This window comes from Rhincodon typus, chromosome 19 (genome assembly GCF_021869965.1).
Source record: "Rhincodon typus isolate 14 chromosome 19, sRhiTyp1.1, whole genome shotgun sequence".
NCBI classification, from domain to species: domain Eukaryota; kingdom Metazoa; phylum Chordata; class Chondrichthyes; order Orectolobiformes; family Rhincodontidae; genus Rhincodon; species Rhincodon typus.
The window spans coordinates 46,092,856-46,120,356 of NC_063350.1; the positions used below are offsets into that span (position 1 = coordinate 46,092,856).

Sequence of the window (27,501 nt, forward strand, 5' to 3'; positions counted from 1 at the left end):
TAGGCGGAAGTTCTCACCACTGCTGATATATCTCAAGATCCTTGGCACCAATACCATCTTTGGACCCAGTTGTTCAGCCGGTCAATCTTTGGCAGTTAGACTTGTCCTTCATTGTGTACATAGTGGCACAGCAACCACAAACCACACTTCTCAGAATACATAAGTGACACAGCTGACAGTTCATTGCACATACATGTGCATTTTCATTCACCTATCACTGTTTAAGCAACCCCACGCATGTCAAATTTCCTCCCTTTATCACCGTTGTCCCCCTTTTATCCCAGGTTACTGCCTCTGGGTTTGAGTTTCTCCAGTTCCCTAGCACCCAACAGTGCCCCTCTCAAAGCAAACCCACCCTGTCTTTCAATCCACTGACCCCGGGACTGAAAATGTCCCAGCCACCCACCAACCAACTTTGAAGGACAGCCCAACTGATAACTGACCAGGCAACTCCTGAATGACATTCCTTGAATCCCCTGACTTCTTGCACGGGATCTGCAGGACTGACTGTGCCCCACTCCCCAGAATGGCCTAAGTTAAACCCACTGACCAGGACAGCATCAAGCAGATGACTGACTGTACCCAAGCCCCTAGACTGTGGTCTCGATCAGACCTTTGGCCTACTGCACCAGCACCCTTGGACAGATGGTAGCCCTTCCTGATTTGACTGAGGACTACTCCCCTTCAACTTTGAGCCATTTCATGAGGCACATGTTTGCCACAGAGTCTGCTGGTGAATCCTGTAGGTGTGAGACTGATGTAGCACAGATCCTTATAACAACATGCTTACCTCTATCACTGGTGAAAGCTGACAACCATGAGAAGATGCCTAGCTTTGTGTCTGTACTGTATTAAGTACAGTGAGCATTTAAGATGTGGGTGAGGTGGCAAAGAACTAAATAGCAAGGCAGGGTAGAGATGCAGTGAGCATCGAAGTAGGCACAACGTTAAGAGAGCAAGCAAGGATCCCAGTGATATTCCCTAGTCCAATCCATGAGATGGGTGCTTGCCTGTGTCCACAAAGTCTCCAAAGGCAGCATTGACATGGAGGACCTTACTGTGTAAGTTGATCGAAGATGTGTCTTGATGATATGGTGAGGCTGGTATGTATCAGAGGCCTAGGTCTTTGGACATGGGATGCTATTGCTGCCCATGGAGCATGCTGTGAGGTGTTGGTGATTGGTGTCCAAAATAAAGGTCCAAAGAAGCAAGCGGTTTGTTGGAGTTACCAGGTAATTGCACTGACTTTCATGTCACAAATTCTTGGCGTCTAGTTTCAGTCTAATAGGTGGGATTATGAGAAACTGTATATTAGTGAGGTGGAATAAGGGAAAATTAGATTTTAATGCATAATAAAAATGCAAATAGACCTTTCACCAATCACTAGCAAAAATATCATCTCATCTCCCTGTTCAACATTTAGTTGGAAAATGGGACCTTTTGCTGTAGATGTCCAGAGGCTCGTTGTTGAGCATCTGAACCAGTTTTCCCAACTTTCTGCACGCGACTCTCATTATTCAGGGACTGGAAAGATTCCACTCTTTGTCTGAGAATGGACTCAAATTCCTGACCTCGTAACCTGAAATAAAGCATGCTTCCAACTGATAGCACAGGGGATTCTCAGCATAGTGTCAAATGCTGACAAATAGTGTATAGCTGTTTTTATCTTGACAAGATAACACCTTTTATCCATGTATATTTTTTCCTAAAATTCCGATATCAAAAACAGAAACAGGAATTGCTGGCAAAACTCAACAGGTCTGGCAGCATCTCTGGGGAAAAGGCAGAGTTAACATTTTGAGCCTGGTGACTCTTCATCAGAACTCAGGTAATATCAACTACAGTAAATCAGACCCAGCTGGATTTTCACTCACATGTTGTGTTTTTATACCATATAGGATTCTGTCTGGGATAAACTGGACATAGGATTATAAGAAAGGGATGATAAAGGTCATCTAATGGATCAATTGTGTGATGCTGTGTAATAATTGTATTATTTACACTAAAATATGTGGGTTAATGTTAAATAATACCAGCCTCTCTGATGTGTAAAATTCATTTTTAATTTAAACCAATGAAGATTCAGTAAAATATTTAATGTTAGATTAATGTCATCATTGTAAGATGCAATATGGTGAAAGTTTTACAAAAAAATCCTTCTTGATGCAAACAGGAAAAGTATCATTCATGAAAGTTAATGGCAGTCATTGTTATGCATAACATTTCATAATGTTTGTAAATAATAAAGTTTGTCAGCCAAAATGAGAACTGATGACAATAACTTCAGGAATCATAATCACTTGGAACACAAATCAATCTCAGCTGAAGACAGTGTATGTTATTCATCCATCTAAAGTCAATGGCACTGACATGAGCTGACTTACTGAAAGGTGACACGCTAGCTCCATCTATCTGAATAAATAAGTGCTTCTCCAGAACCAATTGCCAGTACTTGTAATCCCCACATTAAAATAGCTACAAGCATGTAGGGGAACAAACTTCAAGTTCCATATTTTGTCACTGATCTCATAACAAAGGTAATATTGGGAGTGACACACAAAATCAGACAGACCATGCAAATCAACTAAAGTAAGTGGCCCTATGTGCACTTTTAAGAATGACACGTCAAAACGCATTCATTTTAAAGCAAACTGAGGTTGACACTTCTAATAAATGACACTTAGTAACTCAAGTCACTTTTAAAATCATCTAACGTTTGTACGTTTGAAATTGTGATTAAATCACTCCATCAGTATTAGGAATGTGTCCTTCCAATGTTATGAAGCAAACCCAGATTTGATAGACAAAGATTGATGACTTATAAATCACACACATCTAAAGTAGATAAAACAATGAGAATGTCTTTGCAAACCCATGAGTTCAACTCCTAGGAAGGACACAGTCATGGGAACACCATTACTGTACACGCAAGTTCCCCTCCAAGCCACTTACCATTCTGACTTGGAACTGTCATTGTACTTTCATTGTCACTTGATCAAATCATAGAACTCCCTTCCCAACAGCTCTGTGATTTTACGTAAACCCCAAGGACTGCAGCAATTCAAGAAGGCAGCTCACCACCACCTTCTCAAAGGCAATTAATGCTGGCCCAGTAAGCAATGCCCATATCCCATGAGCAAATAAGAAAAAAAAAAGATAGAAAGAGTTTGTAACAGTACAAATTGGTCCTGGTTTGCTGGAATAAGGAATAGTAATGGTTGTTTTCTTCTTCTGAGCTGCCTTCATATGTTCTTAAAGAAAGAAACAGTTCTATAAAATCAACTTGAAAGTCCGAGCATCAGTTTTCCAAGTCAATATGAGAATATTCCATTCATATTAAACTTTGATTGTCTAGTCCCCAAGCACAAGCAATATGAACTAAATCTGAGAGTTTACATCAGTGTGCCCTAAATTCAGAATGCCACTGTCCAGAGCATTTTATAACATATAGTGTGTTTTTTTTGGATAGAGTTGCTGCATGTCATACATCTAATTTACCTCAGAGCAATGCAGAAATTGTGCTCAATTCAAACCATTTATCCACAGAACTTTAAACATCTTAGAACTTGGCAGAATTTTCAATTAACACGTAGTGTTTGCAGGATCCCTAGGACTTCCAGAATGCTCTAGTCTGAATCTTATGGGAACTCAGTGAAGGGTCATTTTTGGCAAGTATCATAGAGGGTTTATTTCCACAAATCTTTGTGCACTATCAACTCAAAGTTGCCTCATTAATTATGTATCACACTCCTGTGGTGTACCACTTGTTACGTTCTCCCACTCGCCGTAATTGGAAGTAGTCATCACTGCTGGGATATCTCAGGGTCCTTACTGTCACCTTTGACCCACAGCCATGCACAGTCAAACACTGGCAGTGCCGAGTTCATCTTCACTACGAATGCAATGGGGCAGCAACCACAAACTAATGCTTCTTGGAGCACATAAACAGCATCGTTGACACTTCATTGATCATACCAGTGCACATTCCTACAACTATCACTGTTTAAACACCAGGTCTAGAGCTTACCCATCATTAGCCATATTCCATCTTACGACCCTGTCCAGGTCAGTGTTACTCTTTTGCGGATGCCTAGTGTAGATAACATCTTAACATTGTTCAACCTGGGACTATAACAGTAAGGAAAGCATTTAAATGCTTCAATCCAGTCGCTTTTCTGCACTAACAGCAAATGCAAAGGAAAAACAAACCAAAAAAGGTGAATTTGCCTTTTGGAACAGAAATGGACCCTTTGTCTTTCAATTAAGTCCTATCTCACTTGTTGTGCCTTCATTGCTGCACTCTATCAGAAAGTAGGTGATAGTCCTCTTGTTCAATGTCCTTATCTTCCTCCTCAGAGGACTGCTCCCAGTCTTCCAACTTGTCAGTCTCCATCAAATCCTCCCTTTGCCTGCTTGAGTTATGCAGAGCACAGCATGCTATGATTATGCGGCAAACACTGTCTGGAATATACTGTAAGGCCCCTCAAGTTTGATCCAAGCAATGGAACTCATCACCACAGTGTATAATGTCTACTCCATGGTCCACTCAAAAAATCAGCTGCATCAACACTTCACTTTACTCTGGGCGTTGTGTAACAGCATCGTCAATCAGGATCACATTGTGTAGCCCTCGTTCCCCCAGTAACCAATCTTGAAAGTTATCTGACCACTGAAACTCAGCAGGAAGGTGACAGTTTTCAATGACATATGCATCATGGCAGCTCGCTGTTGTGGTAAGATGTGGTACACATGAACACATGTGTAGGCTTTGGCAAAATAGCTGGTTACCCCCTGGTGTTAGACGTAATAGAATGTACATGAGTGTCATTGAGAGGGCCATGTCAGAATGCAACTGAGTCATCAATGTGCCCTCTCAATGAGACTCGTGTACATTCTATTACATCCTACACCTGGGGGTAACCAGCTATTTTGCCAAAGCCTACAGCCCAGACTGCAACACTGACATTGTCACAGGAAAATGAGATGAAGCGGTGCAATCTGACACAAATAGTAGAAGACTTGCTACATTTATTGGTGGATAATTGAGAGATCCCACATAGGACCCCAGTGACTCCTTGGAATGAACCAGTTGCACAAAAGTTCAACACAGCTGTCACCTTGATGGTGACCAACAGTGCCATGGTTTAGGACTGCACCTCTCATTCAGGTTACTACAAGTAACAAAGTGAGTGAACACTAAGATAGTGAGTGAATGAGCAGCCCTGAGATGCTCCCTAGCCCAATCCAGGAGCTGGGCAACTATCACTGTGTGTCAAGTGTCCTGACAGCAGCACTGCAATGAACGGTGCCGGTGTGCTCCAAAGTGCAGCATTGAAGTGCAGAACCTCAATGTGGATTGGAGATATGCCACAATGATTACATGAGGCTGATATATGTCAAATATCAAGTGGACGTGAGATGCATACAGTCATCGTCTATGGAGTGTGCTCAGAGATATTGGTGCTGCATGTTCAAATGGAGGTCTGGAGGAGTAAGCGTCGAGTTGGAGCCACTGAGTAACTGCTCCGATGTTCATGTCGGGAATTATCACAGTCTAGTTTCTATCTGGCAAGTGGGATAGTGGAAAACCATAAGATAGCATATTATGGAAGCAAGTTTAAATAAGATACTCATTCATGCAAATAGGTCTCTCACCACTCTAATCTCATCATTCAAAACTTGGTTGGAAAATGGGACTTTTCACTCTCAACATCCAGAAGTTCCTTCCTGGCTATCCCATACAATTTCCCCATCTTTCTCATCATGTTGATCAAGGACTGAAAACTCTGTACTGGTCATGCTTGATTCATTAACTTCACCCACAGACTTAAGCAATATATCAAAGTCCCAAGATTTGTGATCAGAATCTCATAATGAACATTGATGAAAACAAACTATGAAAGAGTATATCCTTTCCACCCTTTTTAAAGAAAGAGCTTGTTTTCAATTCAATCAATCATTTGTAACAACAAGTATATGTACATTGCATCATTTCTTTGAGGTCGACTTCTGATTTCATTTATCTTCGCTCTGACATTCTTGTTAACTGATTTTAATGGCTGAAGACTGGACAATGACATGCAAAAGTTATGATCTGATATAAGTTCGGCTACAGTCTTCATATGTTCATCTAGAGCTGTCTTCTGAATAAAACTTGCTACACTCTGAGAACTGGCAAGGCTTTCCTATCCATATGTCCTGCTGGAAGCTTTGCCACAATAGGGGTACTGGTAGGCATCCACCAAATGCTCACATGTACCAATCTATTGCTTTGCCTTATGTGATTGTATATACATGTCATAAGTCACATTCAGGGAAAAAAAAACTCTGCCATGTGTCAAACAGATAAAGTGTTCTTGATGACCCTCTGCAAAAGTGATTCACAAATTGATTCACGAAATTATTCCACTTTAAGCATAAGTTGCACTTTTTCCCTAAAGCTGGGCACAGCATTGTTATTTCATGAGCTGTTTTGAGGATATCTGCTCATGATGACACAACATGCTGTTGAGATTATTGAGATCTCCTTGCCCATGCTGCTAGACCTGGCTGGCAGGCTGACTCTATGGCGGAGTCTAAAGGTGCATTCCTGTATAACCTCTTGGAACCTGGCATGGGCTATTTGAATGGGGTTGCCAAGGTCATGGTTGTTACCAAGACTAAGTCATTGACTTCTGAGGTGCTATTCCCTAATATGTAGAGTGGAACTCTTTTCAATTTATTGGTCATGGAGTTTATTGCCTATGAAGAAGCCATTTGTTGCAATGCTTACACATACAATGTCATGGACTCACCAATTCCCTGGCCTCTCTGATTGAATATACAGAATACACATTGTTCAAATCGACAAATTCAACCTTTGGAACTTTACCTCTACAAGAATAATAACAAAATGATTGATATATTGCATCTCATGTCGGGAATATTCAAAGCTACTTCAAACTGGTTCTGAAAACCAATGTGGAACCAGAGATTACAAATTAGGGCACAAAGTTTGCTTTGAAGAGATGAGTTTTAAGAAGTCTTTTCAAGGAGAATAAAAGGTTGGAAAGGGAATTTCAGAGAATAGGATTCTTTCCACCTAATTGCTTTGCCACCAATGATAAGCGAAGAGTGGAAGGGCATGGGGATGGATACACCAAGGTCAGGGTCTGAGGAATAAGGTGCTCAAAGGAGTCAAGCTAGGTATAACTATAGGGTTAGAAGAAATTGGGTTGATGAGATAATGGACAGATTTAAAAAGAGAGTTAAAATTATTTATGCTTGAGGCTAGTGATGGCCTAGTGGTATTATCACTGGACTGTTAATCCAGAGACCCAGATAATGTTCTGGGGACTTGGGTTCAAATCCCACCATAGCAGATGGTGGAATTTGAATTCAATAAATATCTGGAATTAGGAGTCTACTGATGACCATGAATCCAGTGTCAATTGTTGGAAAAACCCATCTAATTCACTAATGTCCTTTAGGGAAGGAAACTGCCATCCTTACCTAGTCTGGCCTACATGTGACTCCAGAGCCACAACAATGTGGTTGACTCTTAACTGCTATCTAGGCAATTAGGGATGGGCAATAAAATACTGCCTAGCCAGTGACGCCCTCATCCCATGAATGAATAAAAAAAGAATTTTGGTCAAACAGGATTTTTTTTTGTTGGACAGGTTGTTTGCAGCAATATTTTAGACACACTGAAATTTATGAGGAATAGGAACATTTGACAAATAAAGTCTGGAAGTGATGAAAGTAAGAATGGAGGTTTTGATATCAATGAGGTCCAGGTAGAAATGAAGCAAACAATCTCTTGCTGGCAGCAGGAAACTCTGTGATAAAAATGACAAGGGTTTGAGGTACATCAAGGTCATGGAAGGTTTGGCTGACTCAGCAGCTGGCGAAGGGATGAAATTGGTAACAAGGGAATGGTGTTTGCTTTGAAGATTGACAATGGTGGCATGGTCCTTCCCAATGTTGTGGGAAAATGGATCAGTAGCCAAACAGTCCAGAGACAATTGAGGGGTTGAAGGAACTTGTGGAGAGGCAGTAATGTGGAGTGTCAATAAGGTACAGCTTGCAATTAAGCAAGGTTTGGGAGCCTAGGCTAGATCCTCCAAGGACTCCAGAAGCACCTATGCATATTGCGGAAAAGATATCATTATGAAAGTTTAGTTAGTTATGTTTGGAGAGATAGGAACCGAATCATGCTTGGACATAAAATGAATTAAAAGAGATTGACTAATGTTGAGGAGAAGAGAAGGCATACAGTACTATTCCTAGTCCCTAGTCAGAGAGAATGCCACACGTTTCTTTGGTTAGGCCTATTCAGTGCTGTGAATTGGGTTGAATTTGAACAGAGGAATTTGTTCAGTAAATGATGAAAGAGATGGAGCATGAGAGAAACAATTTGAAAGCATAAATGGATATAGGGAGTATTTGATGTCTATTGCAACATTGGTGGGGTGAAAGCAATGTAATGTTATGTATATTAAGAATTATGATAATAGATTTGAAGGGGAAAGAACACTTAAGGAGAGGGATTTATTGATAGCATCAGCTATCATTGGCACTAGAAAGGTCAATAGATACTCAGCTATTCCATGAGGAAAGACAAGGGAAGCTGGAGTTGATTCTCAGAGGCACAGTGAGCTTAGAGAGACAAGGTGAGTTGGGGTGAAGCTGCAGAGAAATTTGAGTTCTGGGATGAGTGAGATAGAGGTGCAAGAGTTAAAGACTTTGAGAATTGAAAGATCAATGTAGGTGTAGAAAGATAGAGCTGGGTGGCGATGACATAACCATGGAAATGGACTGCATACATGGAGATGACCAGATGGAGAACAACTAAATCCATGACCTTTGAAATGTGCACTGCTCCACAAAACAATCTTAAACGTACCTTATCAATTATATTCGGGAGATAGGGGGAGGAGTGCTTCTTCTGGCTTCACAAAAATAATGCGGTTTGCTTCTTTCCAGGCTGAAAGGATAAGATCCCCTCTGCTGCTCATACTGATCAATAGAGAAACCAGACCTTCTGAAACTGATCAGCTGCAGTGGAGTATCCCTTTGGAATCTCCAACTCATCATCTCTATTTACATAAGCAACAAACCTGAAAATGGTTTAGTGCCTCTTGACATTTATTGAGGACAAACAAAGCTAGGGCTTCAGATTTATTTTAGACTGTAGCCAAAACTCCCCTCAATCTGCAGGATTATGGCAATAGCTGAAATTATATTTGCTTCCTTCTATAATGAATTTCATTTGTAAAATTAAATAAATTGTCTCATGGTATGTTTTCATCCATGGTTGATTATGTTGGTCTGATCACTGATTCGATGCTTGATTGCTTCAGATTAGGGATAGTGCTGGTGAATCAAGTGGCGAAATTACAGAGTTGTGGAAGACCTGAGGATCCTGCAAAGAATACATGTATATTGAAAGTTTTGTGAAGTTCTGTGATGTTTAAAGTTTTATTAAACAATTTGCATTTAGAATTTATGTTTACATTGCTCGGAGATATATCAGATAGATAAGATATACAGAAAGTTATTCCAAACAGAACACATGGCAGTGAGGGTGTTGGAGCAGAGTTTTAATGTGCAGGATTTCACTGCTGAAGACCTATTTGCTTGTTATGGGGATGGATCACCTAGATGAACCACCGATCCAAAAGAAAGCAATGGTTGTACATTGTCTCAGAGCAGAAGGCCAGTGAATAATTAAGCGGATAACAAAAGCTACATCTACATTTGATAAGGCATTAGGTGCTCTCAGAGAATACTTTGATTCAAATAAAAATGTGATGAATATCTAAATCTAAAGATAAATTCAGCACTGATTACCACGTCAAAGTTTCACATTGTTACATTTAGCCAGGGAGATTGATGGAATTGAGTAGGAGGCTATGGAATTCTGACAAGAGCCAAACAAGATGGTTTCAGTGTTGCTGATGTTTAACTGGGGAGCGGTTTGGCAGTCCATCCATACAACAAACTATTACATATCCAAGGGTGGTTCACAGAGCTAAAGGTGAGTGTTATCAACCAGAATAAAAAAATCACCATAATTTAACGGACATTGTTGTTGGTTTTTCACATGCATACAGGTTCAAGGTTGCCAAGCTGTAAATTTGGAGAAAATTGATGATAGTCATGAAGTTGAAGGTAGAGAAGCTTTTGTAAATGATGCATTAGATCAGTTGGAAAGATGGAAATGGAGTCAGGAAAGACTGATGCTACAGAAGTAAATCACAAAGGAGAGGTGATGAAGGAATAGTGAGTGATGGTAAAAATTACGAACCACGGAGGTCTGCAATAGAGGAGGAGAGTATCCCAGCATATCAACAATCACTCTGCACAGGTAAGTTTTATTGTGGTCAGCTGGATGAAAGTTAAGCTGAAGTATTTTCAACTCACTCACATACTGCCAATCTGCACAAAAATGGACTATGAAGGTTATGAGGCAGAAGCTTTTCTGTTCCAGGTTCAAATTCTATGTGATGGCAGATGTCCCCAATCAGATGACATTGATCAAAATCTTTCGATCAGCATCGGAAACTCTTTTTCCAGTGCTGACCAGACAAAATACTACCAACTTCCCCTGATTTTTCTGACCAAATGTCCAAAGGAGGATCTTACCAAACTCAAATAACACAGGAAACCTTGGAGGCATCGATGAAGAAAATTTAGACAGAAGCTGTGCCCTCTTTCAAGCACCAGTTGCAGAATTCTTTAAGTGAGAGTTGAAATGTCCAAAGGCTTCTCCATGTGTTCATGAGTGAGTGTATTGGGTGAGTGAAAAGGTAAACATGTAGGTGTGTAAGTGGGTTGGGTGGATACAGCAAGTAAGGGCAAAGGGTGAATGAGGTACAGTAGCAAATAGGGTGGAAGGTGGGTCAGGTAAAAGCTGAGTAGGATAGAAAGGTCAGGTCAGTTTGAGTCAGAGAGTTTTGGAGACAGGGGAGTGAAGAGTGAGTTGTGGGGTCATTTGCATTGTTACTCAGGAATTTTCCAGCTAAGAATTTCCTGCTTAGCTGAATAGTTACCCAGGAAATGTTAAATATGTCAGAACTGTGAAGTCTCCATCTCTAGCTGAGAATTAGAGACTTTTATTGGTGGATCCCTGGGAACAGAGGAATTGCCCATTGGAAGTTCAAACTTCAGCTACCCTGGAATCAGTAGGTTAGAGTTCTGCAGGATCCTGATGCACATTGTGAGTCATATTTCTGATCATTGAAGATTTGGAAACCAGAAGTGTTGAGCCACTACTTCATTCTACATAATAAATTCCAACATTCAATACAGAGAATGTCAGATATGTACAATCACTGGATTTGGGCCTTTTTTTTCACTTTATCGTTTGTGATATGTGGGCATCGCTGGCTGGACAGCATTTATTGCAGAACCTGTAGGACCATAACCGGGTATCATGTGATTTATGGCCTTGCCTTTGAGAAGGTGGTGGTGAGCTGCCTTCTTGAACCACTGCAGTATACTTGCTGCGGGTTGATCCACAATGCCATTAGGGAGGGAATTCCAGGATTTTGACCCAGCAATAGTGAAGGAATGATGATTCCGTACTCCTATGCTCCAAGCATGGAGTAAAGCCCACAGGCTAAATTGTAATAAGCAGAAAATTGCAAATTCTTACTTGACCGTTTAAATTTAACAATGGACAGATCAACAATTAACCTGGCTTTGTGGTTGCTTCTTCCTGCTGAACTGGGGAATTATTGAATCAGGTCATTTTGCTGAAGACGGCTCAAAGTAGTGAGTTAACACTTCCTGAAAAGAAGGATCATACAATGATGTAGATGTGAATAACTCCGACATCCAAATTGTCATGCTCTCATACACAACTTTGAATACATACAGAGGGAGGTTTATGTCTTTAGTATTCACTAGACAAAGCTTTGAGAGTATTTGCATGAAGTTCTAAGACAGGAATGCAAAATCAAATATTACTACACATAATTAATTGTTCAGAAATCTAACACTTGATAGATTTTCATGTACATTTCAATATATACTGTTTGCAGGGAAAATATTACATACTTGATGCGTTGAACAGAAAAGAACTATCCACATTAAAAATATGATGCAAACAAGAAAATAGGCTTATGCAATTAAATTTAAAATATAGCTACTCATTACTTTAATCACAAAGATAAAAATACCAAAATCAGCTCAAAGGTAGACCAGTAATAAGCTGGCCTCAAGCCAATCTATAATGAGCACTGCGCAGACAAGCTCTGGGCTCAACTTATTTCCATGGGGCTAATTAAAAGCATTAAATTTCTTGCAGAATTAGTTTGTGCCACATTTGTGTGGGCTCCACTCTAAATATATCAAAGCATTAAAATTGAGATTTTTCTGAAATGTAGATATGACCTTTTTCTCAGAAATTTAGACATTTAATAAATTTATGTACTGCAGTCCTTCACACAAATAATAATTGATCTATGTAAGTCTCACTCAAAGGAACAAATCTTTTTCAGCAACAGGTCATCTTTAAGCCCAAATGTTACAAGGGAAGCAATTGAAACAATTCCATTTAAACTTACATTGGTAGCAACCAAGGTGGCAGGACAGCAGGTCTCGAAAGCTTCCAGTAACGTTCTTACATTTGGTAGAGGAAGGGCAGTTGTGAAGGCATACAAAGGGATTCACAACAATACCTCATGCATTATGTACTGATCCTTCCCTACCCCATAAACCTCATTTACTGAGCTGTATGAACTTTCCTGGGCATATCAGTGGGAAACTATCACCAGCATCTTCTCTTCACAAATCCTACGTAGTTGTGCCTCTCCCTGAAGGCTATTCAGACAACTCAAATGTCCTTTCGATAACTTGTGAACATGATGTGAGTAACTCTTTTAAGTCACAGTTCTTCCATGTCACAACCAAGAACGTGTTCTGAAACTGCTGTCTATCAAGAAACTAATATAGAATATTTTCAAGGAGTATTGTATTGCTTTCCCTGTGACAATAGCACGCTGTACAGAATTTTCCCTGGACTGCAGACATTCCAAGAGTGCAGAATATCACTGACATTTTGGAAAGGACAATGAATCCAGTTATTACCACCTGACAGGAAAGGTACATTCTTTTCTATTGGCTTGTCACCTGGAGTTTCAGGCATGGAAATTCGCCTCGCGAACAATCTTTTTAACCGGTGAACATTTTAAAGTGTACCAAATAAATGTTGCATTTTGTCATTTGCTCACAGGCAGTGGGAGCAAAGTCAATGTCATTAAGACTCACTTTATTCGGCACTGAATGACCCCTTAAGGTTTGAAAATAACTTCCACCCTGCACCTTCGAGTAAAGGACTGGCATGTACGCAATTATTATTCTTCACAATTATGCACAGCAGGCAGGCATGTTATCTAATACCAATGCTGCCAGCATCCTCTTATAACCTTGAACAACTGAACACACTTTAAGCATCATGAAGGGCAGATGTGAAGGTATAAAAAGGGATTTGCAACTGTTCCTTTTCCAACAGTATTTAAAGTGATCATCAACAACTTACATGTTAATTGAAGACTAAATTCTTCTGGCTATTGCTTTCCTATCACATGTATGTAGTGCTTTGTATTGTTCATGTATTTTGCAAACATCTGCAGGGAGTGGTGTGGCAAATACTGAAGGAATTTGTACTGATTTTAAGACTTCTGTCAGGTTCACCTAGTTAAGGAGTTAACAAGAAAAGGCACTCGCCTTACATAAACAACAAAATGATAACAGCCAGATAATCTGTTTTTGTAATGTTGGCTGAGGGTGGTGGAGTTTGGTGGAAAACTGGTTAACAATTTTTTGGGCAATAGATTTGATGATTCATTATGTGAATTTTAACTTTTAGGCTCAAGGTTTCACAATGAAGTGGACTCGAGATCTTGTATTCTGCGCTTTTTTTTTCCATGCAGTCAGTGTGAGGGCCATTAACCCTGGATTTAAAGGAAAAATTACCACAAAAGGAATTAATTATGGTACGTAATCATAATATAATATCTAATCATTTATATTGATCGTATATGCAGATAGTTTGAAGTGCTTAGAATGTTAATATTTTTCTAAATATTTTTATATCTGCTTTGTATGAAGCTTGATAATCAGTTGCTCCACAATCACCCCCATTTGTGGTATTCAGGTGTAAAATAACAATTTTGAAGAATGAAAATCAATATGAAACCAGGTAAAACGGAGTCCCTCAGCAATGCTTTTCAATATTAACAAAAGATTTTCCAATTTGGTAGCTAAGCATTTGTTCTCCTTTATTTACATTGCACTTTCTAAAATTCTTTTCTGCAACAATCTCCACTTGTTCTCAGGATAAAAAGGCAGCTTGCATAGGGAATATTATGCCACTTACAAACTAAGGTTTAATTTTAAGCAACTCACTGAAGGAATTGGCATTTGCTAGTGATGATCCACTGCTTTAGCATGAGGCAACTTTAAGGATTGCCTGCCTTTTCTATAATCTTCGTCTGTTCAGTGGGGAGATTTGCGGTGGGGAGAAATGTTATACTGTTCATGTGTTTCAGGGTGAACTACAAAATAGTATTTGTTGCATGTATATATCTCATTTTGCAGACATATCACAAAGATGTAGAAATACAAATAAATCAGCAGGTAAAATGGAAATCCTTTCACTAAGCGTAGAAGTGCCAAGTTCCTGCCACAACCCAGTCCTAGGCCTCAAAGAAAATTCATTTGTTCGACTATTAGCATTGTTTGGGCTCCTTTTCAAAGTCATTACAGCCTCTGAAATAGTCCCATTATACCACCTCCACATCTCAGTACTGAACAGTCACAATCTCTCCTTTGGTGACACAAAGCCATTAGAGGAGGTTACTTTGGGAAAAGATGGACCACGGCATTGACAGAGTTTGGGGTGATTTGTGGAGCTCCTGCGCTGACCATCATCCTATGGCAGCCGGGTAATTAAGCCAATATTATTCCTCTCACTGCATGGGTTGAATTTTGCCAAAATCGGCTAAGTGCCATTTTCTTCAGGTTTCTTGGAAGGTTTCTCACAGTGAATCTAAACGAGTTTTCTTTTGCAATCAACCCAAACGTGCCTCATTAGTTAGATTCCATACCCGCCTTGTCTGATGGCAACTGGATTGTCCCATTTGTCACAGCAGGAAATACACAAAATTACCGAGATACTCTGGGATCCTTGGTGCTGCTCCCACCTTTTCAAGGCTACTGCGCACTAGGTCAAGTGCTGGCAGCCTGGATCAAACCCTCCACAGTTGGGGATATTTGCCCTGGACATGGCAGACAATAGGAAATGGGTGCCCTGCTTTGCAGACAGGGACCTGAAAGTCTGGTAGATGTGCTAGTGCAGAGGAGAAATGAGCTTATTCCCCAAGACCAGCAGAGGCAGCAACAATATTAGACCCTGCCAGGTTACCAACTGGGTCAATGCAGTCTCCGTGGTCCAGTAAAACCTACAGCATTACTCTTTTCCCTTCCATGGTCATTCATGTCTCCTCTTCGAAACTGAGTTGCCATCCCCTCTCCATGACTGAACTCTTCATTCTGCATCCCAGCATTCTGAATTAATCACCACAATTACATTCCCCAGTCTCCCTTCCACAGCAGTAACCCCTGATAACTCCTTGCCTTTTATGGAGAGACTCTCAGGACTGACTGTGACCCACCTTTTTGAAAGACTTATCCAGACAGCCTGAAGCAATGAGTGACCAGACCCCTGACTGATATCTGTACAACTCCCCAACTGTGTTTCCGTGACTCATCAGACTCATCGGCTGACCATGGCCCCCTCCCCAGAAAATGAAAATATAGACTCCTTGACCATGATTGGCAGACTGACCATGCCCAACCCTCTGGATTAATATTGGAGGCTTCCCTTGGTTACCGTGCTGAGAATCCCTGTAGGATGTCTGCCTGGACTTGGCTGAGCACTTCTCCCAGTAGACGTTCAGATATGGTCATTTGCTTGAAGTACTTGCAGCGTCTTTGGTGCGTACGCAGCTGGTGCAGGTTTAACACAGTCTGTGTTTCCATTTAGTCTGTTCCATTTCTCCCATGAATTCATGTACCAATAACAGACAGAACAATTGTTAAGAAGACCAAAATCAAACCTGGTCATCAATTCCTACCTGTAACATTTGAATGGATGTTGTTTTACGTAAAAGGATGCATGCTACCTGAGGCTACAGATTGTATATTTTGCAATTTTGATTTTTGTAAACCATCTATTTTTCAACTGTATAGCTGTTCACTTCTCATAGCTTTATACTTCATCTCAAATTTTCATGTTTTAGTACTGTCCAGTCATATGATATCACAAATTTACAAATATTGTTTGAGTTTCTGGCATTGACTGAAATGCAGCAATCTGGAAGGGGACTATGATATTTGGGGGTTTGAGAAACAAATAAAATTTGAAGAGGGGGAGGAAATCAAAATCTTGGAGTGAATTTTTCAAACTCATTGCCATGCCATTACTAAAACTGACTGCCATAATGGACAAATCTCCCTATTATCACTCTACTCAGCTCAACTGCTTAAACACTTCTGCAGTCTTTTTACTTATAGACTTAACTATTTCAACACACCCTTAGCCAGACACTCACATTCTTCCCTTCACACTCGTGAGCTGACGCAACATACTTTCACACATGTCCCAACTCTCACAAAGTACTGTTAACCCTGTTACTAACATGAGATTTTATGATATAATTATGTTTTAAATTGTCTCTTTAAATTTAAGGTAAAGTTGAGTAATGAAGTGTCCTGCTATGAATTCTGACTGATGATCGCTGGAACCTGAAATTTTGTCTTAAAGTTCTTAGAATCCCTACAGTGTGGAAACAGGACCTTTGATCCAACATGTCCGCACCAACCCTGAGAGCATCCCGCCCAGACTTATCCCCCTATAACCCACCTAACCTACACATCCCTGAACACTGCTGGCAATTTAGCATGGCCAATCCACCTAGCCTGCACATCTTTGGACTGTGTGAGGAAACCACAGCACCTAGAGGAAACCCATGCAGACATGGGGAGAATGTGCAAACTCAACACAGACAGTTGCCCGAGGGTGGGGTCGAACCCTGGCCCCTAGTGCTGTGAGGTAGCAGTGCTAACCACTGAGCCACCATGCCGCCTTTAGCTCATTCACTGGAAATAACTTCTCAAAATTAATCAGTGCCAATGGGAATTGTGAAAAATCAGCACCCCCAGACTCATAGAGACATAGAATCAGAGTTATATGCACATAACAGACCCTTTAGTTTAATTCATCCGCGCTAACCAGATATCCTAAACTGATCTAGTCCCATTTGCCAGCATTTGACCCATATCCCTCTAAACCCTTCCTATTCATGTACCCATCCAGATGCCTTTTAAATGTTGTAATTGTACCAGTCTCCACCACCTCCTCTGACAGCTCATTCCATACATGCACCAACCCCTGCGTGAAAAAGTTACCCCTCAGACCCTTTTTAAAATTTTTCCCCTCTCACCTTAAACCCTACAGGGTTTTCAACTCCCCTACCCTGGGGAAAAGGCCTTGGCTATTCACCGTATCTCTGCCCCTCACGATCTTATAAACCTTTATAAGGTCACCCCTCAACCTCCAATGCACCAGGAAAAAAAGCCTCAGCCTTTTCGGCCTCTCCCTATAGCTCAAACCCTCCAATCCCGACAACATTCTTGTAAATCTTTTCTGAACTCTCTCAAGTTTAACATCTTTAGCAGAGAGAGCAGAATTGAACGCAATGTTCTGAAAGTGGCCTCACCAATGTCCTGTACAACATGACGTCCTAACTCCAACACTCAATGTTCTGACTGATGAAGGCAAACGTACCAATCGCCTTCCTCACCAACCTGCGACTCCACTTTCAAGGAACTATGTGCCTGCACCCCTAGTTCTCTTTATTTGGTAGGGCCCTACCATTAATTGTATGAATCCTGGGTCAATACAGTATGGAACTGGAGGAACACAGCAGGCCAGGCAACATCGGAGGAGCAGGAAAGTCGACATCTTGGGTCGGGACCCTTCTTCAGTATTGGGAAGGGGGAAGGGAGCTGGGAACTAAATAGAGAGAGGAGGAATAGGACTGGGGGAAGATAGGTGGGGTAGTGATAGGTGGATGCAGGTAGGGATAGTGAGGCCGGTTGGTGGGACGGGTGGGGCAGATAGGTGGGAGAGAAGATGGATGGGTTGTATCCGGTCAAGGAGGTGAGAGGGAGGAGGTGTGGGGCTGGGGGAGGGGAGGTGGGATGGTGATAAGTGGATGCAGGTGGGGTGTAGTAGGGATTGGTCAGTGGCAAGGGCGGAGCAGATAGGTGGGGAAGAAGATGTACAGGTTGTGTCAGGTCAAGGAGGAGGGGCTGAGATGGACGGTTGGACATGGGATGAAGCCAGGGGTGGGGTGATTTTAAAACTGATGAATTCCATGTTTAGGCCATTGGGCTGTAGGCTCCCGAGGGGGATTATGAGGTGTTGCTCCTCCAGTTTGCAGGTGGCGTCATTGTGGCTCTGGAGGAGTCCCAGGATGGACGTGTCATCAAGGGAGTGCGAGGGGGAGTTAAAATGGTTGGCGAGCGGAAGGTGTTGTTTGTCGCGTACAGAGTGCAGATGATCCACAAAACAGTCCCCGCGTCTGCACTTGGTCTCACTGATGTAGGGGAGGCCACATCAGGAGCAATGGATACAGTAGACCAAGTTGGAGGATGTACAGGTGAACCCCTGTTGGATGTGGAAAGTTTGTTTTGGGCCTTGGATGGAGGTGAGGGGGGAGGTGTAGGGGCAGGTGTAGCACTTCCTGCAGTTGCAGGGAAAGGTGCCGGGCTGGTGGGGTTGGTGGGGAGTGTGGAGTGGACAAGGGAGTTGCAGAGTGAGAGGTCCCTATGAAAGGCAGATAGGGATGGGGAGGGAACTATCTCTTTGGTTGTGGGGTCGGATTGGAGGTGGTGGAAGTGGCAGAGATCGATACGCTGGATGGTGGGGTGGTATGTGAGGACCAGGGGACTCTGTCTTTATTTTTGTTGAGGGCAGAAGTGCAGGAAATGCAAGAGATGTAGTTGAGGGCATTTTTGATCACCCAGAGAGGAGAAGTTGCAGTCCTTGAGATAGGAGGACATCTGGGATGTCTGGGAGTGGAACTCTCCATCTTGGGAGCAGATGCAGCGGAGACGGAGGAATTGGGAGTATGGGATCGCATTCTTGCAGGAGGGTGGGAGAGAGGAGGTGTAGTCTAGGTAGCTGTGGGAGTCGGTGGGTTTGAAATAGATGTCGGTGTTGAGGCGGTTACCAGAGATGGAGACAGAGATGGTCCAGGTGATTTTGAGGTTGGGTTGAAAGGCATTAGTAAAGTTTGATGAACTGTTCAAGTTCCTCACGGGAGTACAAGGCAGCACCGATACAGTCATCAATGCAGCAGAGGAAGAGGTGAGGGATGGTGCCGGTGTAACAGCGGAAAAGGGGCTGTTCCACGTATCCTACGAAGAGGCAGGCATAGCTTGGACCCATACGGGTGCCCATAGCCACCTCCTTAGTTTGTAGGAAGTGGAGGAGTTAAAGGAGAAGTTGTTCAGGGTAAGGACAAATTCTGGTAGAGTGTCGGTGGAGGGGGGCTGGTTGGGCCTGCAGGAGAGGAAGAAGCAGAGGGATTTTAGGTCATCTGCTTGGGGGACACAAGTGTCCAGGGATTGGATGTCCATAGTGAAGATGAGGTGTTGGGGGCCAGGGAATTGGAAGTCTTGGAGGAAGTGGAGGGCGGTGTCCTGAACATAGATGGGGAGATCCTCGACCAGGGGGGTAAAGACAGAGTCAACGCAAGCAAGATGATTTCAGTGGGGCAGGAGCAAGCAGAGACACCTACCTTTCCCCAGCCCCATCCATCCTTCTTCTTGCCTCCTTGACCTGACACAATTTGCCCATCTTCTCTCCCACCTATCCACCCCACTCCTTCCACTGACTAATCCCCACCTGCATCTACCTATCACCATCCCACCTACCTTTCCCGAGCGCCATCCCTCCTCCCTCTATTTATTTCCCAGCTCCCTTCCCCCTCCCCAGTTCTGAAGAAGGGTCTGACCCAAACCATTGCCTTTCCTGCTCCTCTGATGCTGCCTGACCTGCTGTGTTCCTCCAGCTCCACACTGTGTTATCTCTATTTCCAGCATCTGCAGTTCTTGGTATCTTCTTTAAGAGCCCTGCCCTGGTTTGCTTCACCAAAATGCAATACATTTATCTAAATTAAACTCCGTCTGCCACTCCTTGGCCCTTTGACCCATCTGATCAAGGTCCCATTGTACTCTGAGATAACCTTGTTCACTGATTCATTGATCTACATTGGCTCCCAGTTGAACAACACTTTAATTTTAAAATTCTCATATTTGCTTTCAATTTCGGCCATGGTCTTGTGATCTTGCCCATCTCTACAACTCTCATAACTATTTGCACATCAGTTCTGGCCTCTTGTACGTTCTTGATTTTAAATGATTCACAATTGATGACAGTGCCTTCAAGTGCCAAGGCTGTAGGCTTTTCTTGACCTATCTGGCCATCTCCTCCAATACTGTCTTACATGGTCAATGCCAAAGTTTGCTCATGGTACTACCATGTAATGTCTTGGAAGGTGCTATTAATCATATAGTTGAAATCAATAAAAGTCACTGATGTTGTTGAGTGGAGGCTGAATAAGCAGGGATCCTTAGGCTGAAAAGTGGGACACTGGCCATGCCAGGAAATTGGGAAGTTGGGGTCAAGAAACTGAGTGGAGACTTTAATCCACATCACCATGACCCAAACTTTACTCTCTTTTTTAGTTTAAAACTCCGTTCGAAATCTGCAATTTGGTGAGGATTCTCCAATCTAGCTGGTTGAAGAGCCTTCCAATTTAGCTTTGCCCAAAAATGTCACAGATTGTGAGCAACATAATGAACTGTGATTGAAGTTTCTGCATGACTGACTGCAAAGTCCAACATGTTTCCAAGCCCTTCTACAAGGATCATTGAATCACAGAGACTAGGAGCAAAGGCTCAGGTGTTACAGTATAATAATATCCTTTGTGTCTGTTAGGAAAATTAGATCATCACATGATTCTGTTAGGGAAGACTCAGGAAAATTGCTGAAGACTTTTGACAACCATAACACCTCATCAAGTTTAAAATCCATCCAAACATTTCAAATGACTTGAAAAAAAATTGGTATCATTGTTTTTCAGGTTGCCAGATCATAACGTCTGTTTTGCAAAATAGGTTACTCAATATGAAAATTCCAGACATTTCAGGCATCAAATACACCAATGCCTTACATCAACTTCAATACAACATAAATAGGTATGTTAATTATAGTTTCCTTGATTGTAATTGTCTAAATAGTGTGGATGTACCTTATTATCATGCTGTTATTATATATTATTAGAGTCAGCTTACCTTAAGTACGCGTCAAGAATGGCTATTACATAAAATAACACTAGTGAGAAAATAGAATTTTCCAATAAAACAATAGTTAAGTCTACTTTACCTTTCTGACTCAACAATAATTGCGTAAGTTATATTAAAAGTTGTTGGTGTTTCAGATTTAAGAATTGAGTCAAGGCCACTACCCCCTTAGAATCCTTACGTCTAGATATTGAAATCCCCTTAATAGCAGAAGCTTTACATTATCCAGTTTCCAATCGCACCATCAAAAGGAATGTAAATCATTTTTGACCATTTTGGATTTGTAATTTTTTTGCTTTGTTTGACACCCAAGTGTCTCAATATTGCAAATACAATGATAAATCAAACCGTTTTAAGTTCAAAAGTTAAAAGCTCCAAGCAGCATTTTAATAATGTAATTGGTGCTGCCAGGGCTAATGTTAAATAGAGTTGCAAGTAAATGGTTTCTGTTTATCAGATTGATGTCTGTATGTTGAATTAAGCAGCAAACAATTTTCACAGATTTATAACAGTTTTATCGTAAATCTATAGTTTAAAAGAAACACCAATTTCAACTTTTCCACTGAACACGCAGATCGTTTTTGTTTCTATCTGGAGATGTGTTTACATACATGTGAATGTTTCTTTTCTCCACTACTAAATCATCTGTGTCTCTAATTAAACAAAAAAATTTACAAGTGCTGGCCATTGGGGTCAGTGCAATAACAAATGTGAGGCGAGGTAGGGAGAGATGGTAAGTAGTACTGTGGTTAAATGGAAAGAGGTCTCAGAGCTCAGTGGTACAGAGGAATCTGGGTGTCCTGGTACATGAATCACATAAAATTAGTATGCAGGTACAGCAAGTGATTACATTAGCAAAAATGGAATGTAGTCATTTATGAAATAGAGTATCAAAGAATGGAAGTGCAGATGTACAGAGCCTTGGTGAGACTATGTCTGGATTATTATGTACAGTTTCTTGTCCTTATTTGAAAAAGGAAACAACTCCTTTGGAAGCAGTTCACAGAAACTTCACTTGATACATTTGTAGGATGAAGCACTATCTTTATTATGTGTAGTTCTGCTCCCCACACTCTAGGAAGGATGTGGAGAATTTGGAGAAGGTGCAAAAGAGATTTACCAAGATGTTGCCTGGATTGAAATGAGATATAAGGGGATATTGGACAAACTTGAATTGTTTTCACTAGAGCGTTGGAGGCTGACTGGTGACCTGATAGCAGTATATAAAATTATGAGAAGTGTGGATTGGGTGGATAGTCAGAATCTTTTTCCTAGGGTGAAAATTTCAAATACTAGGAGGCATAGTTTTAAGGTGAAAGGTGGAAAGTTTAAAGGAGATGTGCGATGCAAGTTTTTTTAAGAAGGTGGTAGGTGCCAGGAACATGCTGCCGAGGAGGTGGTAGAAGCAGATGCAATAGCAGCATTTAAAAGACATTTAGACAGACACATAAACAGGCAGAGAATAGAAGGATACAGACCATATACAACCAAGCGGGATAAGTTTAGATTGGCATCATGATCGGCACAGTCATGGTGGGCCAAAGGGCCTGTGCTACACTGGTCTATGTTCTTCTGAAGAAAGGTTGAACAAATTAGGTCTCTCTTCATTGCAGATGAGAAGGGTGAGTGGTGATATTACTGAAACATACAAGATCGTGAGGGAACTGAATAGGCTGGATACTGGCAGGATATTTCCTCTTGCAGGGGACATTAATATGAAGCATACTTTCAGAAAAAGAAATCTCCCTTTCAAGATGGAAAGGAGGAGAATTGTTTTTCTCTCAGAGAGTCATACTTTTCTCCAGAAGGCTGTGGAGGCCGAGTCTTTAAATATATTCAAGGCTGAGTCAAATAGATTTTTAATAGACAAGGAAGTCAAGGGTTACGGCAAGTAGACTTGAGACCACAAACAGATCGGCCATGATCATATCAAACGGTACAACAGGCTCAACAGGCAAAATGACCTGCTCCTCAACTAAGTCCTATGTTCTATAAAGTGTATATTTCCTCTTAAAACATTTTGCCTTAATCTTGTCTTCATTATATTATGTGGCACCTACCTATCCAAACTACAAACCAGCCTATGCCCTTCCGAATTTGGTCACAATTCTCTTTATCATTCTCACTCTCTATTTTTACGTTCCTGCTAATTTTAGCACAGTAATCCCAACAGCCAAAATGCAAAAAAAATGTGAGAGTCAAAGGTGTTTATGTTTGTGGAGAAGTTCTTTTTTAAAATAAAAGAGACCTAGACATAAAGAACAGGTCCCCAACAAAGGCTAACAAAAAAACTAGACCACATTCATGGTTTTAAACTGACAGAAATTGTTTTTTTAAACATTATGAACGATTTATTTTAAATCCACTCTCTAATACATGAGCCCAATTTTCATTCTTAGGGTGGGACCATAGTCAGGAGAAATCTCACAGAGAGGTTCTCCATCATGGTGAAAATCCAAGCCATGGTATTTACAGCACCAAGAAAAGCCGATCATACCAAAAGCATGTGATTATGCTTACTCTGCATACAATCATCCTCCCACTCTCCTTCATTCCACATACTAAAATATTCTTCTATTCCTTTCTAACTCACCTGTTTTTCTAGCTTCCCCTTAAATGCATCAATGTCATTTGCATCAACTGTTCCTTGTAGTGTTGAATCCAATATTCCAGCATTGTTTTGGCACAACAGCAGTAGGATTTTAGGCAATCTGTGCATAGTTGTCACTTGCCATCTAACAACCACCTCTAACCTCTCCCAGTCTGAAATATCTGCACAGAGGCTGGTATCCCATCACCAAGTCACCCTTTCTTTACACGTGCACCGCACATGGATGCTGACCAACTAGCTCAGAGTCAGTACCTACAGTGAGGAGACTCTCTCAATCTCTTGTTTAAATCTGTCAGCGAAGGCTCCCTGATTGGAGCTGATAACCTGGGCCAATTGGAGATCTCATGTACAATGGGATCGACCTGCCCTCGTTCCAAACACTACACAGCCCATCACCAAAGTGTCATCAAATTCAATCCATTAACTCAATTTCCTTCTCCACAGATGCTGCTTGACCTCCTTGCTAAATTTTTTTTTTATTTCTGGCATGCACAAATGTTTCCTTTTGTGTCATTAGTGACCTAAAATGGTTTAATTGACTGTAACCTCCTTGCACACTGGTATCATAGCTTAAATAACAAATTTTGTTGAATGGACTAATTAGAACTATATCATCTGAATGATAAAACACAGACAAAAAAAATCTATTGGAAAAATATCTGAAAGAGTACAACAGCTTGCAACTTTTTAGTGCCAAACATTCCAGTGTACTTAACAAGAAAATACTGAGGACTAATGGGAGAAAGACTAACAGAAGTCACTGAAGAATAGAAGAAGGTTTTCCAACGTTTTGAAAGGAAACAAAGGTGAAAAATTTTACAGAGGAAAAATGGTACTGAGTCCGTTAAAATCTTGCTTCTTCTGGTGGACTGAAGGGAGGAATTGTCACATTGGAGACAAGAGTCCAAGGATTGAAGGAAATAAAATTGTTTAGAAATCTAGAGAAAGTTGCACGGCTATGAAGCAGTGAAGTCATTGCATTGGAAAACCAATAAGTGAGAATGGAGAGGAAGGGAAACAGCACAGAAACAGGCAGCTTTGTTTTTAATAAGTTGGGGCTTATAGAGTTGATAGAGAAAGGTGATGGACTCTTGACTTAAATTTAGAGGCATCAATAGTGGGAAGAGCTTTGTTGGAAGCTGAAGGGTATGATTGTTGCAGCATTCCAATCATTTTTTGCTTGGAATAACAGAGAAGTAAACGCCATTGTAGGCATTGGAGTAGGGTTTATGGCAAATGGCAATAACAACAGTTTATGTCTTCCCACTGTTCACTGAAGGAAGTAGCAACTCATCCAAGACTTAAGAGGCAATCTTAATGTAACATGCCCAGCTGATAACTGACATAATTGACAATTCAGTTTACACAGTATGTGAAAGTGTAGCACTCCATCTTTAGCTTTACAAAATATCTGCATAATGTGTGAATTATAATTGCAATATGTGAATCATAATTCATCCACTTGCGCAAAGATGTATGTTTTTTTTTGGCTAATGTCACTGAAGCACTGTCGTTCAAGTGGAAATCAAGACTGAGTACACTGCATAACCATATTGCTCAAATTACAAACACATTTCATCCAGCAGAATTCTTTTTTCAGGATAACCATAAGTAATGTGAACTTACCAGACATGAGTATCATCCTGGTCCCTAACTTGGGACTGAAAGTTGCTATGTCCAATGGCTACATTGAGACGAATGGTAACTGGCAGATTAAAGCAAATATTTTGTAAGTACTCTTTACCTCAAAAATAATTATAGTATTGTGATTTGAATCAGTTATGCTGACTGATATCATTCTGATATTGGGCAACCCTTGATACACAACCAATGCTTACTAAGCTACCATTGACAGTTAATTTCAGATACTCCCATGGCCTGAGCAACTTTGATGTCACCAGTGTCAGATGTCCTGTGAGCACATATCCCGCCCTTTTGCCAGATTGTGATCATCACATCCTCTCTCTCTCTCTCAGGACTTCAGTCCCAGTTTCCAGAAACAGTTTGATGTACCACAGAGATTTTAGACACTATAAGCTTTCATAGTTCACAAATTTTCAGTCCATGGAATTGAAGTCTCCAGATATGAACGAAAGCTGAATGAACAGACCTGTGACTTACTCCCTAGGGAATTCTTTTAATTTTGTAGCCAAGTCTTTGTAGTTCACAGGTAATCTGAGAGCACAACAGTCCGCATAACTTATAAGAAAGATATTAACATCAGGATATTACTATGTTTCTGTAAACATAATTTCATGATTTATCCAACTGAGTAATTGAGTTTGTTTATTTTGTTTCCTGTTAACCTGCAAAAATTCATATTTTGAGCATTTAGTTCCAGCATTAACTCTTAACCATTATCAATTTTACTTTTTTTTCTGTAGCAGGACTCATGGTACTGTAAAGGCACAGATCAACAGCATTGCCATCTCATTTTACCTTAAGTTCGGCAAAGATAATTCAGGCCACCCTACTGTATCAATGATGGACTGTGCAAGTTACATCTCAAAACTCCAAGTTTATGTTTCAGGAAAAGCTAGGTAACTGTGTTCTTTCTCTCACTTCTCCTTCTGCATGTGTTCTGCAGATGTCAATGTGTGTTAAGTGAAAGTGTGTATTTTTATTATGATTTTCAAAATTTTGCCAGGCAGCTAAGCATGTACAGCATTTTCTGCTTTTATGCCAAATTTCACGGTCAAGTTACTAACCAACACCTAATGTTGAAGTTGCAATAACCACTGAGCGTGCGTTCTCTGAGGGTTGGATTGTGCATTGTAAATCCTTGTCAGCTTGGTAATCAAGAATGAACTTTGATCATGAGTGCATGAGATTTTTCAAAGACCAATCCATAGTTCGCACCTCTAACTATTGATTAACTGATTCCTTTTCGATCACCCTGCCTTATAAAACATTTTAGCTCCCTGCAGTCTTCTTTGTCTTTGTGTGTTTTATATACAGAGCACCAACATGCCCGTGTCCCTCTAAACTTTCTTTTATTCTTCCTCAACTCTAAATACATTGCTCAAGCTGATAGTTTCTTTGCTGAACTCTAATAATTGAAATAGAGACTATTGCCACATTTGATCTTGAAAATCATTATTTGCCAGATTAATTTTTAGCTCTGGTGTGCTATCTCACCCAGGTCTTCTCTACCATTTATCGTGTACAGGATGAGAAAGTCTAAGTTTGACTTCACGTAACTGTTACTCTCCTATTCATTAATAATAGCCTTTATTTTTAGTTCTTCATCCAGATTCTTAACTTTAATAAAAATCACCTCTTTCCTTATCATATTCTTCATACCTTCCTCGTTAGGGAAGGTCAAAGTAACCAAAAAAATTAAATGGGGAACAGATTTCTTTTTCATCTTGGGGAAGTTGAGATCTGACTTCATTTGTACTTGTGAAGACATTTCTTGCAATCACTCTCCAAAGAAAACCAAATTTCTCCTGTGTAAAAGTCAG

The 27,501-nt window shown here is 40.9% G+C and overlaps 1 protein-coding gene across 1 annotated transcript in view; it reads left to right on the forward strand.

Moving 5' to 3' along the window:
- Positions 1–6,565: 6,565 nt before the first annotated feature.
- Positions 6,566–27,501, forward strand: part of LOC125485514 (lipopolysaccharide-binding protein-like) — a 58,450-nt gene continuing 37,514 nt past the window's right edge. Inside the window, exons 1-5 of the mRNA XM_048608588.1 lie at positions 6,566–6,679; positions 13,859–13,985; positions 21,207–21,321; positions 25,638–25,766; positions 26,422–26,577. Coding sequence (XP_048464545.1) covers positions 6,566–6,679; positions 13,859–13,985; positions 21,207–21,321; positions 25,638–25,766; positions 26,422–26,577 — 641 coding nt within the window. The remainder of the gene's footprint in view (positions 6,680–13,858; positions 13,986–21,206; positions 21,322–25,637; positions 25,767–26,421; positions 26,578–27,501) is intronic.